The sequence below is a fragment of the Triticum urartu genome, unplaced genomic scaffold (assembly GCF_003073215.2).
Source record: "Triticum urartu cultivar G1812 unplaced genomic scaffold, Tu2.1 TuUngrouped_contig_3538, whole genome shotgun sequence".
NCBI classification, from domain to species: domain Eukaryota; kingdom Viridiplantae; phylum Streptophyta; class Magnoliopsida; order Poales; family Poaceae; genus Triticum; species Triticum urartu.
This window is the reverse complement of record NW_024114080.1, coordinates 31635-49725: the sequence shown is the minus strand read 5'-3', so window position 1 is coordinate 49725 and position 18091 is coordinate 31635. Positions and strand designations below refer to the sequence as shown.

Genomic DNA, 18091 nt, shown 5'->3' with positions numbered 1-18091 from the left:
GGTAGTTTTTGGTTAAATACTCTACTTTTTCGGATTTTTGACATGTTCTCACATAGAGAGATCTTATGAAGATTCAGATTTCACATATATTTTCCGAATGTCAAATAGTTTTGTCTTTGGGAAAACTAATAAACTGCTTTGCTTCCTTTCAAACTTCGGAGATTAAAAAAAAATTAGACACTCAGCCCGATAATTGAAAGAATCCCTAGATGGTCGTTCATGGAGAAGCTCGGGAAGGGGACGGTGTTTAAGGAGTAATAATCCAATGCCAACATAAGCAAACAACATATCTTGCCAAGAGTACTGCTACATGGACGATATTTTGCATTTGATCAGTGGGCTACGGCCGTTGATCATTAGTGACTTACGATCTTCGTAAGCAAACAACATTTGCACAGTTTCCGTCCTGCAAATCGCATTCGCGCTCAGAATATATTGTGTGCACTCTAAGTTCTTGTACAACCAGTGCACTCAATATAAAAAAACATACTCCATCCCGAAATAATTAAGTGTCGCTGATTTTAGCTATTTTAGGATGGAGGAAGTATGGACCCAAATTGAATTAGTAACTGTTCATAGCATGTTTTGTCTTTCCTTTTTCTCAAACTATAAGTTGAATTTGCGAGTTCTCAAATTTTGCGTAATTCATTTATTTTAACGTGGCGTGCAACAGTTGCTCGAGAACTCGTGTGCGCCCATGAGAAGGACCCTGTACACCTTCCCCTCTATCCATAGCTTCAGCCACAACAACATCAAGAAGGATAGTGCATACAATCTCCTTCCTTCCCATGCCAACCAAACCTCGTCCTCCGCCGCCTGCCGACACCGGCGATGATGGCTTCGGCAAAGTTCCCTTCGCTGAGGAACTAGCTACTAGCACTGCCGCCGTTGAGCGCCCTAGAGCTGCCCTCGCGCCCAATCTTCCTGGATCCAGCGACCGGCAAGCCCTCCCAACCCACTCCACCATATTCCCCTCTCGGTGCCCCTCTATGTCGCTCTAGTCGGTGGCCTGCCCACTAGCACCGCCAAAGTTGTCGACTTCAAGCTGGCGCCGGACAGCGCGAACTTCACAAGATGGTGCACCGCGTCGCGAGAAAATGATGTCACTATTAATTTATGTTTGATCGTAATTTTTTGTGTAGTTTAGTTATGTTTGATCTATGTTTGGGAGATCTTGTAACTGCAACACATCGCGCCAAAGAAAACAAAAAACAAAAAACGCAAGTACAGTAAGTAGTACTCTCTTCTCTGCCCCCAGCAAAAAAAATAGAACAGAAAAGCAGCCGTCGCGCTTTCGCCATTTCCACGCCGCCGTCGCGTCTCTCCCCTATCTGCCGCGGCGCCATGCTCCGGCTACGAAGCTCCATCCTCGCCCATCTCCTACCTTCTTCTCCAGCCACCTCTCCCGCATCCCCTCTCCGCCGCCTCCTCTCCGTCTCTGCCGTAGCGCCCGCAATCTCCCCAAGCGCCGGATTCGCCGCGGAGGACTACCTCATCGCCAACCGCGGCCTAACCCGACCTCAGGCCCTCAAGCCCTCACGGAAGCTCTCCCACCTCAAATCCCCCACCGATCCCGACGCCGTCCTCGCCTTCCTCGCCGGCCTCGGCCTCTCCGATGCCGATGTCGCTGCCGTCGTCGCCAAGGACCCGCAGCTCCTCTGCGCCAAGGTGGAGAAAACCCTGGCCCCCAATGTCGCGGAGCTCACCGGCCTCGGTCTCTCGCGCCCTGAGATCGTGCGCCTCGTCTCGCTCGCCGACGCCACTTTCCGCTGTAGATCCATCATCTCCGGCCTGCACTACTGCTTGCCCCTCTTCGGCTCCTCCGAGAACCTCCTTCGAGCCCTCAAGAGTGGCTCTGTTCTCGGCTCCGACCTCGAGCGGGTGGTCAAGCCCAATGTCACCTTCCTGCAGGAGTGAGGCGGAACCAGGATTTTCTCAAAGACTAGGGCTAAAACCAAATGGCTATAAATAATGCCAAATTTCATTATCTCACAATCAAAGCCCTTAAAAAATGTCAAATACCACACATCTTGTATTTCTTTTTTTTTCATGTAAAAAGGAAGAAAATTACTAAGGTAATTTCAAATATAACATCGCCAACTCATTGATTACAGCTGGTACGAAGAAAGTAGGGAAAAAATTGTGAGATTACCTAATTTACTCAAGCAGAACGATAGCACGAACTGGAGGGCTCGAGAAGGCTGCTCCGACTCCGACTACGCGAGATGATCCAAGATATCATAGCGCGATGATTCTATGAGTCGGATGTCTGGATGTCTGGTTTGTCGAGTAGGGAAGAAGCCTGGGGCGGCGCTAGGGGTGGACTAACGAGCAGCTCGGCTCGTTAAGCTCGTACTCGTTAAGCTCGTGCTCGTTAAGGCTCGGCTCGTTAAGCTCGTTAAGATTAACGAGCAGAAAACCCTGCTCGGCTCGGCTCGTTTGAAGCTCGTTAAGCTCGTGAGCGCTCGTTAACAGATTATAATGTTTTACGATATACAGGATGAATGTGTAGGTGTGGTTTTCAAGACGAAATATGATAACTATAAAAAGAAATGCAGTAGTTTGTTGTCTCATAGGTCGATTAGATTGAATAGATGGGCTGAGGTGCTATAAGAGTTTGTCACGTAAAATGAAAATATGTGTTGTGTTGTTACTAACGAGCTTAACGAGCTACTCGTGAAACTCGTTAGCTCGCTCGTTAAGCCCTTTAAGCTTAACGAGCTGAAATCAATGATTGGCTCTGTTCATTAAGAAGCGAGCTACGAGCTTAACGAGCCGAACTATCGAGCGCTCATTAAGCTCGCGAGTTACGAGCTTTTGGTCCAGCCCTAGGCGGCGCAGCCGGGGATCGAAGGAATTTATTTTTATCGAACGGGGCATCAGGCAAACGCTAGCGATTTGTTTCCTTGTCGTCGTGGGTGCTCAGTTGGGCCGAGACACTACCGGAATCGCACCCTATGCCGACGGCCAGGGCCGTCGGCATAGCCCTGAATGGCCGTCGGCACAGGCCTATGCCGACGGCCCCCGTCGGCATAGGGCCGTCGCCAACATATCCGTCGGCGTAGCCAGGAATGCCGTCGGCATAGAAAGGCCGTCGGCATATGACCTATCCCGACGGTGTCCGTACATCTATGCCGACGGCCACGGCCGTCGGCAACGTTATCGCCTAACGGCGGCCGCCGTCAAGTCTGCCCAACGACTGGTCGCCACGTGGCACCCCTATGCCGACGGCTAGACCGTCGGCATGGGTGTGCCACGTGCCGACCAGCTGCTGCTCGTGGGCCAGGGCTATGCGGACAGCCCAGCCGTCGGCATAGTTTGAAATTAAGCCGACGGCCAGTCCGTCGGCATAGGTGCCCACGTGTCATAGGTGCCCACGTGTCCGTCGGCATAGTCCTTCAAACAGAGATCCCAGTTGCTGACATGTGGGCACCTATGCTGACGGCCTGGCCGTCGGCACAGTTTTAAACTCGCCGTCGGCATAGGTGCCCACGTGTCAGCAACTGGGAGCTCACGCTGGCCCACGTGTCAGCAACATAGGCCATCCCGAATCCCAGTTGACCAGTAGATCTAGCCCTTTGACTTTCGCCGGACGGGCTTTGACCGGTGGACTCTTCCACCTGGTTGCGATAGGTCAGCCCATAGCAACATCCCCGAACACGGTCTGGACCCAACCCAACACTAGATTCCCTCCGGTTCCACCACACCCGCACCATCCCCCCCCCCTCTAATTGACGGCTGCTCTGCCTTCCGTGGAGGGGGGCCACACCACGGAGCCCCAAGACGGGCGTCTACGCATGCCAGAACACTTTCACACATGCATCGCGACCCATGCGATGTTTCGGTGGCATAGCTACACCCCGAAGGCCATCCCGAATCCCAGTTGACCAGTAGATCTAGCCCTTTGACTTTCGCCGGACGGGCTTTGACCGGTGGACTCTTCCACCTGGTTGCGATAGGTCAGCCCATAGCAACATCCCCGAACACGGTCTGGACCCAACCCAACACTAGATTCCCTCCGGTTCCACCGCACCCGCACCATCCCCCCCCTCTAATTGACGGCTGCTCTGCCTTCCGTGGAGGGGGGCCACACCACGGAGCCCCAAGACGGGTGTCTACGCATGCCAGAACACTTTCACACATGCATCGCGACCCATGCGATGTTTCGGTGGCATAGCTACACCCCGAAGACCATCCCGAATCCCAGTTGACCAGTAGATCTAGCCCTTTGACTTTCGCCGGACGGGCTTATATAACCGTAGGAGGGCCACCGCAACACCTGGCGGCATTGCTACCCCTAGGTACCCCGTCCCGTCTAACCCTGACACAGACGACCGCCGGGTCTATCCCTTTGACTTTCGCTGGACGTAGTTTGACCGGTGGACCTTTTCACCTTGTTGTCATAGCCCAGCCATAGGTACACCCCCCAACACAGTCCCGGCACAACCCACCCCAAGATTCCCTCTGCGTCGGCCCGACGTGGCCGTTTCACCCCCCCGGGGCACGGCGGCATCGACGCCCGTGAGGGGGGAGGGGGCACACCCCGGAGCCGCGTGCCTGCGCCTGCCACCACGTTTCCACAACCGTAGGAGGGCCCACCGCAACACCTGGCGGCATTGCTACACCCCACAGGTACCCGGCCCGTCCCGTCTAACCTCTCCGTGACACGACGGAAGAAGGCCCGTGTGGGGGGCAATCGATATATGTTTTCTGTACATTTAAGTTAATGAAATTAGTATTGGAAAAAAATAAAAAATAATAAGAGAAAATACAAAAAATATAAAAATATTAATAGAAACCTATGCCTACGGCCTAGCCGTCGGCATAGATACGGCCACGGAACGGTAGAGCCCTGGATCGATGACGTGGCGTAGGGCGGGGATCAATGACGTGGCAAAAACCATGGGCCAGGCCTATGCCGACGGCCTAGCCGTCGGCATAGAAATGCCACCCCACGGGACCGGCGACCGACGCGGATCGATGACGTGGCGGCGCGGCGGATCGATGACGTCGGCGTAGCTATGCCGACGGCCACCGTTAGCCCGTCGCCGTAGCCTGACGCCGTCAAACTGCCGTCGCCGCCCGGGTAGACGGGCCCACGTGATATGGCGACGGCCTGCTCTATGCCGACGGCCCCCGTCGGTATATTCGGAGAAACGCCGACGGCTTATCTATGCTGACGGCCCCCGTCGGCATAGATGGTTATACGCCGACGGCCTTTCTACGCCGACGGCTTTAGTTGAGCCGTCGGGGTATGCCCATATATGCCGACGGGGGCCGTCGGCATAGATATGGCCGTCGGCAACTGCCTAAATTCTGGTAGTGAGAAGCTACGTGGGCTGTGCAGGAAGCTGGGGTTGGGTTGCCACGCCTGGGGCTGGGCCCCTATAAGGCTACAAATCTGAGAAAAAATCGTATTGAATGTACAACGTTACTTGGTTTGCGATATTGCCAAGCTCTACGTAATTAGGCCATCGCCGCTCAGCATCAGCACGGAACGCATCCGGGCAGCAGTGGCCTGCGCCGAAGGTCTTAGTGTACCCCGTAGATCTCCGATGTTCAGACATGCGCTACAAGCTGTTGCATTCCTCAGCGAGGAGAAAATCGCCGCCAAAGTGGAGCACTTGAAGAAAGCGTTCAGGTGGTCGGATGCCGAGGTGGGAATTGCTTTTTCAAAGGCTCCAGCGTTGCTCATGAGGGCTAAGGAATCGCTGCAGCGCAGGTCCGAGTTCCTCATCAACGAGGTGGGCTTGCAACCAGCTTACATTGCTCAACAGCCGGCAATTGTCTGTTACAGCCTAGAGGGGCGGCTCAGGCCCCGGTACTATGTTGTAAAGTTTCTCAAGGAAAATGGATTCCTCATGCGTGACCCGAGCTACAGTTCTGTTTTCAAGGAGTCTGAGAAGGTATTCAGGGAGAAGTTCATATGCCCTTAGAAGGAAGCTGCACCACACCTCGAAGAAGTCTATGATGCTGCTTGTAAAGGGGAACTGTCGACTAATTTCAGATTCACATGAGCCAAGAACGGGCTATGATCTGGTTGTTCGCTGTTGTATGACTCTTAGGTGCTGGGTTGGTCGTTGCTAATGTGTGATGGAATTGTTAATTTGATCCCTGAATACTGATTTGTAGTGTCATCACTCAGCAGAGAAGAAACCATGGATCGGTTATGAACTTTTTTGTCCTCATTCATGTTTTTAAACACACATATTGAAACTAAGTGTGAGATCAGGCCATGGAGGAGGGCTCACTTGTACAGGTTATCTGCTAAACCTCGAACTCTCACATGGAGGAGGGTTGGCATCATTTTAAGTTTAAGTAAGTAAACCTACGTGCCTCTGTTCATTTTTATGCCAGTAATGTTATCAAGACAATGGAGAAGCACTTCCTGCTAGTAATGTTATTGAGACAAAGAAGCACTAATTTTTTATTGTGTGTATTGTGGATTTTTCGTGCTCTACACCATGGCCATAAATCATGTGTTTATTTTGGATGGCATCTTAAGATTTTTAGTTCATTATTGTGTTTTGGTCCTGTGGGTAATTCTGGGTGCCAATCACCACCAGCAGGTTCACTAGCAGTTATTTTTTTGTCTTCTATAACTGAGCTACCTCTTCTTTAGTTTGTCTAAAACCGAGTGCTTAATTTATTGCTTTGGTCAGTGTGATTGTGAATATAGCCACCAAACAGTTGGTATCATGTACATTCATTACTCTGAAGACATGGTCTGAATATCGGTAGCGACTGCAGGTTCTTAATTACAACCCCCTAGTATTCTTGTTTGTTCGAAATGCTGCACATAATCTGCTAACTTTTTAGGGAACATTACTTCCAAATGACCACATAATTTGTACTTGAATTAGTTTCTGCCACTTGGGTGTGTTCATCTAGAGAAATATATCATTGAAGTTCATTGGCGAATAGTAAAATTTGATACCTGTGTCTGTTTGATTTTCACAACCATGTTTGATCTGAAAATACAAGGAACTCCAGAACTTCTCAAATCTGAGCATCTGAATCCTTGATCGAACTTCTCAAATTACGATGATAATTCTGCAAGTCTCTTTTGTGCAACCCACAAACTCAGATCCGCCCTCGCCAATACGAAGCAATCGGAAGGCACCAGATGTGCCAATGCTAGCTGCATGGCATGTGAACAGAGTGGTCTTGGCCCTCTGACTAACTTGTCTATTTGACTTGATTAAATGTTGTTTGCTAGGTGTGACAAATTCATGTGTGTGTTCTTCATGAAAATATACTATTGAGTATATGCCACCCTGCATAAGCTTGACAGTTATCATGGCTTGGCAACCACATCTAGTAATCTTTGTCTTCTTCTGCTTACTTGGCTTATTTCCGGTCACAACCTTCTTTTCTTCCTCTGCCTTGGATCTGAAACCTGCTTTGGCACACAAAAATCGTCTCCAGACCACCAAATTATCTACAGTCCTCTTCTGACCGATTCGAACTGAAAAGCCAACGTTGTGTGCATAAGCCTTGTAGAACTCTTCGACGGCTTCCATGTTCTCGAATGTCATGCCTACAGCCGGCTTTACATTTTCATCACATTCCGGTGTACATGATGAACCCTAAAATTACAGGACGGAGTGCATCAGAAATTAATATCGGTTAGAGGAATAATACAAAAACTGAGGATAAAATATATGCTCACACAAAAAGGCCCGCTGCTAGCTCCTTTCTTGGGTGTGCTGAAGCTATCCTGGACGACTGGAGGGAGATTGATTTCTGGTTGTCTATTATTGGCACCATCGGTTTGCAATGAAAATTCACAACCGAGCCTAGGTTCCATCTGTAGTTCAACAACAGCGGGTACGGATACGTATCAAAACATCATCTTGATCACGTTTGCTCCAAGGACTAACAGAATTAATCAGGGACATGTACCACATACCTCTGCAAGGGTACGGGGAGATTGATTTGGTGCTTTATCGGAAGTTGCTGGATCCATACTCATAGAAGGGATGTTGCCGCCGCTAGGTACGGGCGGTGATGAGCGCCGCGCCGTCACACATACATGGGAGTCTAGGAGGAGGGTCGATGGCGGCGCTTTGGATGGATGGATCTCCATTATGTGTTTGGCGTGACGACCAGAAGTCTAGGCATGGAAGACTTGAGTCTTGGTTCATACGTGTAGGGGGTTATATATGTGTGAAAGTGTTATTAGTTATCTTCTGAGCCCTCCCACCTCTCACTAGATGCGTTGATTTTGGATCCAACGCACCACGGGCAAACTTTTCAGATTTTCACCACCAGTTCATTTTCACAGGATACGTTCCCTTTTTCTTTTTCTTTTGTTTGAAGCTAGATACAAGACGGCTCTGAATTGAGGAGATTCCCAAACGTGCTACACATCGTGCCGGCCAGAGCACGGTTGCGCCGCCGACTGGATAAGGATTCCTTCTCCTTCGTTTTCAGATAAGGCATATCCTGTCATCAGCGAGTATAATGCATAGAGCAGGAGTCCTTACGTCCCATCCCACATTTCCACGATAGCATGAAAATAGACCATGGGGCGTTTGGCTGCCAACCGTCCGTCTCTGCATTTGTGAACACGCCGTCATTTCATAGAGAAAAACACAAATCTTGTATCATATACGGTCCGGTCAAAATGAAGGAAACACTTGTGCGGCTATAGATGAGCGTGCGTGCTCTTCTCACTGCGTGCGTAGGCTAGCCTGCTTGGTGCGCTACCTAGCTCTAACCCATTTTGGCAAACGATTACCACACGCACACACCTTTGTTTGTGCGTGTACTGCACTTTTTCCACGGTTCGTTGGTGCGCGCCACGATATATACATGCACGAAGGCGACCTCCTGCGCCTTTTATCCATTCACATCTGCAGATCGTGTGGTCTTCTGCCAATTGAATTAACACCGGCCGTAACTCTCTCGGTTGCCACACAAACATGCACGATCGTGTCCTAGTCCACACGCATGTAGGTTCTGCTGAAGTTCAGTCTCAGTGGGGGATGTAGTGGCGTGTGTATGTTGCGTGATATATACAGTACTTTGACAGTTTGACTGATCCTGCTACCTTGACTCACCAGTGGACAATGGTGTGGTGGTGAAATTGCTGAAAGCACATCACGTCTGTACGTAGGGCTGCAAGAAAAGCTCGGGGCTCGTAAGCCGCTCGAGATCGATTCGTTTTTTGGCTTGATTCGAGATTGACTCGAAAAGAAACAATCTGAGTTTAAACACTTTATGCAGCTCGACCGAGAAACGAGTCGATCTTGTGCCAATATTGGCTCGTTAATTTTAACTCGATAGCTTGACATAATATCGTTATGTTAAATGATCATGCCATATATTAAATGAAAATAAGATAATTTGTTATCGTATATGATGTCCACGATTTTTCTCCATTTTATTTACCTGCAAACATGAAAGCTATGCACCTCCGTTTTTGTTATCATATAAGTGCATAGAAGATTTAGGCCTAATTATGGTACATGGCCAACTATATGTTAAATATCCCGTTATTTTTGACAAAAGTTCCCACCATATGCACCTTCATTTTCTTGTTTTTCGTCCACGAAGACCACCATCTATTGCTAGTTGCGCAAGAGACCAAGATGAGCTCTCCCAAGCACGACGAGATGGGGGTACAAAGTTGTGTCGTGTTACGTCCTTATCTCGTTGGAATAATTGTCATAAATTTATAATGTTTACGGTCTCATTTAGCTCGAAACTAGCTCGAGATCAACTCGAAATCGTTATAAGTTGAGCACGAGTCATGTTCTATAGCTCGATCTTGAGCTTCACTTAGTTTGAGCTCGCTCAAATTTTAATATGAGTTGAGCTGAGCCAAGTCCAGCTCGCTCGAACTCAACTCATTTGCAGCCCTAACTATACGAACGATGTGGTCCTGCACCCAGACCGGCCCGGTGGTCGCCATGAAACGGGCGACTTAGGGTGTGTTTGGTTGATGTCATCAAGTGAAATGTAATGGGTCGGTTCCGTCCCCAAAGCCCGTTCCCGTGTTTGGTCTGTCGAAGGAACGAGAACCCACCAATTCCAGAGAATGGCATATTCCTTGTTTATGCGGAACCAAGTGATACCTCCAAATCGAGCGGACGACACGGAACGGCTCTCGCTCGTCTTTCCCAGTTTCCCTCCCCGGCGCTGCATCTCCCTCCCCAACCTTGCGCACGCCGTCGCCAGCAGCCCCACCGCGCACGGCCATGAATGGCCACCGCCGCATCCGTCGCGCTCGTAGCCGCCCGGCCACACCTGCGTCTGCCCCTCCCCTGCGCCGCAGCTCCCTCCGCATCCTTGCGTCTGCTGCCGCCGACAGCCCGACCTCGTGCGGCCATGACTTGCCGCTGCCGCATCCTCGCGCCGGCGCTGCTTGCCGTCGCGCCGGCCGCGTCCCAGCCTGGCGCACCTGATGCGTCCCACCGAGTAGGAAGGTCGGGCGGCTCTCTCAATCATCATCTTCAGCCGAGCATGGAGGCCGGGCAGCCCTCTTGCTCGTCTTCTTCAGCTGGGCATGGAGACTGTGCACACCAAAGGCGCCATCGTCGGGGAGCTTTGGCCGCCGCACCAAGGAGCTTGTGGTGTGCAGCGACATTAGCCGTGGATCTTTTTTGCAGGCACTGAACTCCAGATCAATATACTGCAGCGTCAAGTACATGTGTTCTTCCGTATTCAGATTCAGTGTTCCGTGGGTATTCTTTTGTACTGCAGCGTCAAGTACATCTGCTCATTACAATCGATGTAATCAAGTGTTCAACACTCAGTTTAGGTATCTATCAAAACTCTAATTCATCATGTAATAAAGTGAGATGAACAATTCCATTCCATTCCATCTCTCAAACCAAACATTAAAATGTAATCATTTCATTCCTTGAAACCCCTCCTACCAAACATAAAAATGAAACCGACCCATTCTAGTAGAATGAAACCATGACATTCCATTCCACTTCGTTCCGAAACCAAACACACCCTTATGGAAGGGCCTAGCTCGATCGAGCGCCGGTTAATTTACTTATGGAATGGCCTAGCCAAGCTTTTGCTGAATTTTAGCCACGGCCGGGTCATTTAGGAAGCGGTGCTGTGTAGCTGGCCGGTCCTTAAACAACAAGGCAGCGGCGCAATGCGCGCATCGATTAATCAGACATGTTCTCTATTGGCACCCCGTAATTGCATGAACTGAGCGGTTGGCAGGAACGTCAGCACAAACAAGCGAGCAGTACAACAGTGTTCTTCTTCGAAATTGCACCGCTACTCGGTGGGGATTAAACACAGCATGTGGCCGGGTAGGTCCAGCTTGACCTGACCTTATGTTTGTAGCACCGAAATTGCTGTGCAGACGAAACTGCTCACACGATGTGCAGCCGACAGTCAAATCCAACGGTGGAACAGTACTGCTGCTGTGCATCACATGGCTTGAACTTTAGCGTCGTCCACAAATCGTCTGTGTGACATCGTGTGTAAGAACGCTGCTATACACACGAAGTCAAGAACACGCGTGTACGCATGTGCTTCTCTACAAAGATAGTTATTTTGCTTGACGAGGACGGCTCAACTCTTCAATTTTTTGGAAACCTCGGCATCTGCATCAATCGATGCACCACCACTCTCCAACGGGGCTCACACCTCTTTCCATTAATTGCTTAACAGAAATACAACAGTCTCAGTTTGTTTTAAGCCACAGCACGCTGAACTACTAGAGAACGACTAAGCAAAAGGAGACCGAAAGGGGAGAGCGAGTTGGGGCATCAACAGGAAACCCGCAAAAAATGACTCTAAAACGAGTCATCCACCACGGGGTAAAAACCTGTTGACACCAACCATCCCATCCTCGAACCGAACAACACGACGACACTAGAGGAAAAAACTTTAAAGCCGTGTACCCAATACACTCGGCTTATATTGATATAAGCACGGTTTATATATAAGCCGAATAAAACACCCGGCTTATATGACATGGTTTACACTCCATCGGCTTATAAGGTATAAGCCGAGTGCCAGTGCAAAAACTCTCAGTTTATGTATATGCCGTGTGTTTATAGGAGGCTCTCGGCTTACTAAAGTAACATGACGGCAGCCGGAAGATAACGGCCACGTGTCACCGTCTGTATAAACCGAGTGTTTGCTGAAGCCACACGGTTTATAAACTGAGTGCCTACAAGCGCTACACGTTTTATCTATAAACTGAGGCTCTCGGCTTACTAAAGTAATTTGAGCACATAAATATATATGAATAGAAGCATTGTAGTAAATGTTCTGTTGGAAAGATACCATTGATGCAACAAATAAAAAAACCTGAAATTCAGAAAGGTGCTTGCGTGGGACATCACGCATTAGTAATCCTTTCTTACCTTAGCCCCCTGAAACTAATCATATGATCCATGTTGTCCAAAATTATATGAGCTCATCATCCATGAATGAAGCTAAAAAGAGTAAAGTAGTGATAAGAAATCATCCTAATAATCAAACCTCTAGTCCAGTATGCACCCTGTATAAAATAGAAATCTATGAAGTCATTACCTGCACCTGCAGACACGGTTTACAGCCAAGGCGTGGATGAGAAGCTCATCCAGCAACTACACATCATCGCCGGTGGCTCTCGACTTGATTATCCTCTTCATTTTCTACGCTTCATTACGTAATCCATAACGACATGCTCAGTGAGCGTGTTTTTTGCTACAGAACGTTTCCTAGTATGTAAAAAAAGAAGAATTGCATCAAAATAGGGACACACTTTCAGTATAAAACTGAAGCATACAACATGATTCTTTCTGTTAATATATATTACAGTATATGAGAACTGAGATACAACAGCATACTGCACATCTTCTTAAAGAAACAAATGGAGACTGAACTTATCTACTCATGATATGTGTCTAGTAAAGTCTGCACCTGTATGTATAACATATACTCCCTCCGTTCCAAAATAGATGACCCAACTTTGTACTAACTTTAGTGCAAAGTTGGGTCATCTATTTTGGAATGGAGGGAGTATATGAAATACAACAGCATACAATTTAGTATCATAGATTCAGTGAGCAGACACAAATTTCTAGGAAGTTTATTGGTGTTACAGAATCAGATCTTATAATTGCATAACATTTAGGCCGATCAATTCAGCCACCATTGTGCTCCTCCCGAAGAGCCCTGAAGCATCAACCCCTAGAGATTTTAGGCCGATCAGCTTGGTCAACTTCATCAGCAAACTTTTCATGAAGATCCTTGCCTCGAGATTAAGATGTAGGATGAACGACCTTGTTCAACCTTGCCAGAGTGCCTTCATCAAGGGTCGCACAATTCATGATAATTTTAAGTATGTTCAGTGCCTTGCCAAGATGTTCAAACAATCAAAGACGCCGGCCGTGATGTTGAAGCTGGACATTGAAAAGGCTTTCGATTCGGTCTCTTGGGAGTTCCTGCTGCAGGCTCTCGAGGCCAAGGGCTTTGGCACCAAGTTCCGTGAGTGGATCTCTATCATGTTGTCTACTGCCACTTCCAGAGTGCTTGTCAATGGGGTTCTCACGGACTCAATTCACCATCAGCAGGGTCTCCGGCAGGGAGACCCTATATCGCCGCTGCTTTTCGTCATTGTGATGGACTGCCTTGCTGCCCTCATTAATGCCGCCATCGAGGCCGGGGTGCTCAAACCTATAGGGCGATCTCGCATGCCTTTCCGAACCTCACTCTATGCAGATGATGTTGTGATCTTCATCAATCCGGAGCCTTCTGAAATTGCATCCATCAAGCAACTGTTGCAACTCTTTGGCAATGCGACTGGGTTACACACCAACTTCCAGAAGAGCTCTTTCACCCCAATTCGCTGTGAGGGCTTCGATCTGGCTCTGATTATGGGTACCTCAATGGGTGCATGCAAAAACTTCCCCTGCAAGTACCTCGGAATGCCACTTTCTGACTCTAGGCTGAAGATGGGCTGGCTTTGGCAATCCTGGAACGAGCCGGACAAGCCATGGGAATTCCTACCCATGACAATCGACAAGAAGCTTAGCAACCTCTTCAACGCATCTGTCAAGTTCAACCTCGAAAATGGAGAAAGGATTAAGTTCTGGTTAGATCCTTGGTTCAATGGGGTTGCTCTGAGTTGCGCGGCGCCTGACCTATTTGCTTGCTGCACTCGCAAGAACCTCACTGTGGCTCAAGCCCTTCATGATGGCCGTTGGATTAGACACCTGCGTCACCCTCTTGCACCAACATCCATTGTCCAATTCACAAGGCTCCGGGAGATGGTTGCCGATGTGCGCCTACTGCAGGGAACTCCGGATTCGGTGATCTGGAGATGGACGTCGAGCGGTGCTTACTCTTCCGCCACTGTATATGCCGTGCAATTCGAGGGGTGCATTCGCCTCGCCGACCAGCGGCACATTTGAGCAGGCGGGGCTCCACTAATTGTAGTAAATGTTCTGTTGGAAAGATACCATTGATGCAACAAATAAAAAACCTGAAATTCAGCAAGGTGCTTGCGTGGGACATCACGCATTAGTAATCCTTTCTTACCTTAGCCCCCTGAAACTAATCATATGATCCATGTTGTCCAAAATTATATGAGCTCATCATCATGAATGAAGCTAAAAAAAGTAAAGTAGTGATAAGAAATCATCCTAATAATCAAACCTCTAGTCCAGTATGCACCCTGTATAAAATAGAAATCTATGAAGTCATTACCTGCACCTGCAGACACGGTTTGCAGCCAAGGCGTGGATGAGAAGCTCATCCAGCAACTACGCATCATCGCCGGTGGCTCTCGACTTGATTATCCTCTTCATTTTCTACGCTTCATTACGTAATCCATAACGACATGCTCAGTGAGCGTGTTTTTTGCTACAGAACGTTTCCTAGTATGTAAAAAAGAAGAATTGCATCAAAATAGGGACACACTTTCAGTATAAAACTGAAATACAACATGATTCTTTCTGTTAATATATATTACAGTATATGAGAACTGAGATACAACAGGATACTGCACATCTTCTTAAAGAAACAAATGGAGACTGAACTTATCTACTATGATATGTGTCTAGTAAAGTCTGCACGTGTATGTATGACATATACTCCCTGGCACGTTCCAAAATAGATGACCCAACTTTGTACTAACTTTAGTGCAAAGTTGGGTCATCTATTTTGGAACGGAGGGAGTATATGAAATACAACAGCATACAATTTAGTATCATAGATTCAGTGAGCAGACACAAATTTCTAGAAGTTTATTGGTGTTACAGAATCAGATCTTATAATTGCATAACAACTCTTACTAAGCAAGTCCCAGCTCCATACAACAGATGCAAAAACTGTACAACAATCAACTCACATTTGTTTTAATTATTTAGTACATCAACCTAACAAAAGAACGAAAATAAAGTTTAGCAAGAAGAAACAATATTATTAAATCCTAGCAAGAGGTTAACTTGAGCATCATTTTTTTATTTTGCGTCTTGCTTTGAATAAATATTGTTCAGGTGCCTCCTTGTTGATGCATATACACTGCACATCTGCAACAACACCATCAAAGAAATTCCATCAGAACAAAGTATAGTTTGTGCTTGTAAGATGCAGAGTCAAATTGGATTACTGGATGAGAATAAATTGAAAGAATAGAAAGAAGTAAATAAAGGCATATTTTTTTGCTTGTATGGAACAGAAAGAAGTAAACTGAATAAATCGTGTGATACTCCTAAACGACTAATCCACTTCCCAAAAACTTTAGAAGAGGTTCTTGAGTTCCCTATGCAGAAGTACGCCCACATAATTAGATTGTATATAGCATCTAGAAATCCTAGCTATCCAAGTAATATGTAGGTATGAAACTGAACAAGCGTGTAACAGAACATGCATGTGTTCCTGAAGATGCAATTGGGGGGAGGGGGAAACAGGGCGACAGCGCGCGGGGAGAAGAAACAGGGGCGGCGCTCGGGAGAAGTGGGGGCTGAAGGTGTTCCGCGGTGGATCTGGGCCAAAATGGCCTCTTTCGCGTGTCTATTTTCGCAAGTCCCGCGCTCACTACTAAGCCTAGAATAGACTGGTAAGCCGTGTGTCTTATAAAAACACACGGTTTACAACTTTTTTTAATATTTTTATTTTATTTCAATAGAAAAAGTTTATTATTTTTACTTCTAATAATTTCTATATTTTATTTTATTGTATCTTTACTATACATATTTTATTTTCTTCTTATTGTATTTTTATTTCATTTTTTAATAAATAATGATTATTTCGTACGATGTCGCGATATCCCCAACATTGATTATTTTGTACGATGTCGCGGCATGGAAAATCCTATGTGATGTCTTTGCGACATGTGTATGCCTTGTGCGGGCGAGGGAGGGGCAGGCCCAGCCACCGGGTGGGCGAAGGTACCTCGACGGCATGCCTGGTCCAACTGTTTTAAATCCTCGTAAAATCGTAAGATGCCGGAAATCCTCAGGAGCTAGCATGGCGTCATCACATGGCCCCTGTAGGGTGTGGTAAAAGTTTGGGCGCGTTTCGAATATGCCTCACTCGAGGATGCTTGTAAACTACACCATTTTTGAGGTAGTCTCTGGGTATCGAGAGGGAACGTGTCTAGTTTGTGAAGGCAGTGCATGTCCTGTTGCTCCGTTGGCTTCAAAACTTCTCGTGCTCTCAAAGGAGGCCATGAAAAGACATGTGCCAAGCCCCTGCATTTTTCGGACCCGCCTGCAATATTTGATACATTTATTACACTACTAGGGTTTCACCACTGAAATTTGCGGATCTGTAAGGCGCCACATGAAATCATGCCCAGAAAGTGTCATGGGAAATCATATGTGATGTCTTTGCGACAAGCGTAGGAGTTATGCGGACGAGAGAAGGGCATGTCCGGACATCGGGGGTAAAATTACCTCGGCGGCTTGCCTGATCTAACTGTTTAAAGCGTCGAAAAATCGTACGATGTCGGAAATCCTCGGGAGCTGGCATGGTGTCATCCCATGACCCCTTTAGGGTGTGGTAGAAGTTTCGACACGTTTTGAATACGCCTCATCTGGGGCCACTTGTGAACTACCGCCAGCTCCGAGGTAGTCTCTGTGTACCGAGAGGGAACGTGTCGGGTTTGTGAAGGCAGTGCGGGTCATGTTGCTCTGTTGGCCTAGAAACTTCTTATGCTCTCAAAGGAAGCCTTCGAATGACACGTGCCAGGCCCCCACATTTTTTGGACCTGCCTGCAATATTTGAGACATTTATTGCACTGCTACGGTTTCTGCGTCAGAAATTGCAGATCTGCAAGGTGACAGATGAAATCATGCCCAGAAGCGGCATGAGAAATCCTATGTGATCTCTTTGCGACATGCGTAGGCCTTGTGCAGACGAGGGTGAGGCAGGCACAACCACCTACTTACTTCGGGTTGTCGAGTGTCCAGCCGTGTTTTGGCTCCCAGCGAAGAGCCAAGCACTGGGTGTAGAGTGAATTTTCAGTAATGACTTTTGCATGTGATCATAATATGGGTAACCTAGGGGGTTGGAAGAGTACACTAGTTACTTTTGCACGTGATCATAAAGTGGCGTTAAATTGGGAGTTTCGAAAATAAGACCCATAAAACTAGTCGGGAGAAATTGGGTGAGAAAGAAATAACAATAAATAGTAAAGATAAATGCAATGAAAATCATTTTAAACCAATTTTCCATAAATTTCATGGGTTGCCAACATATAAGCCGAGTGCTATCTTAGGGCACACGGCTTACGTACTGTATAAGCCGAGTGCTATCTCAGGGCACACGGCTTACATACTGTATAAGCCGAGTGCTATCCCGCGGCACACGGCTTATAGAATGCTCCATGACGGCGCCGTCAGCTACCTCCGTTCTAGACACGTGGCAGATGTCTTTGCTGAGTGCCAGCTAGAAGCCGAGTGCTTTTTCCTGTAGATACCGTGTGCTCACTATAAGCCGAGGGCTTTTTTGCCTAGACACGGCTTAGATGCATATAAGCCGAGTACCCAAAATATAGCTCTCGGCTTATAGCCTAACACACGGGAAAACAGAATTTTCCTGTAGTGCGAACACCTCGTGCATCAGGAGTAAAGCACGAGACGCCAATACAAAAGGAGCCACAAAACATCTCAGCGGG

General features: G+C 47.7%; 2 protein-coding genes across 2 annotated transcripts; one reads left to right on the top strand and one right to left on the bottom strand.

Annotated features, from left to right (window-relative positions):
- Nucleotides 1-1174: 1174 nt before the first annotated feature.
- Nucleotides 1175-6236, top strand: LOC125527309. The gene is made up of 4 exons (XM_048691844.1): nt 1175-1913; nt 2060-2075; nt 2500-2557; nt 5407-6236. Exons 1-4 carry the CDS (start codon nt 1345-1347, stop codon nt 5934-5936), a joined length of 1173 nt encoding a protein of 390 aa, XP_048547801.1. The 5' UTR covers nt 1175-1344; the 3' UTR covers nt 5937-6236.
- A 146-nt stretch (nt 6237-6382) lies between these two features.
- Nucleotides 6383-8132, bottom strand: LOC125527312 (protein FAR1-RELATED SEQUENCE 5-like). Its single transcript, XM_048691848.1, has 3 exons — nt 7913-8132; nt 7673-7810; nt 6383-7589 (listed from the first exon to the last, which is right to left on the bottom strand). Exons 1-3 carry the CDS (start codon nt 8087-8089, stop codon nt 7035-7037), a joined length of 870 nt encoding a protein of 289 aa, XP_048547805.1. The 5' UTR covers nt 8090-8132; the 3' UTR covers nt 6383-7034.
- Nucleotides 8133-18091: the final 9959 nt, after the last annotated feature.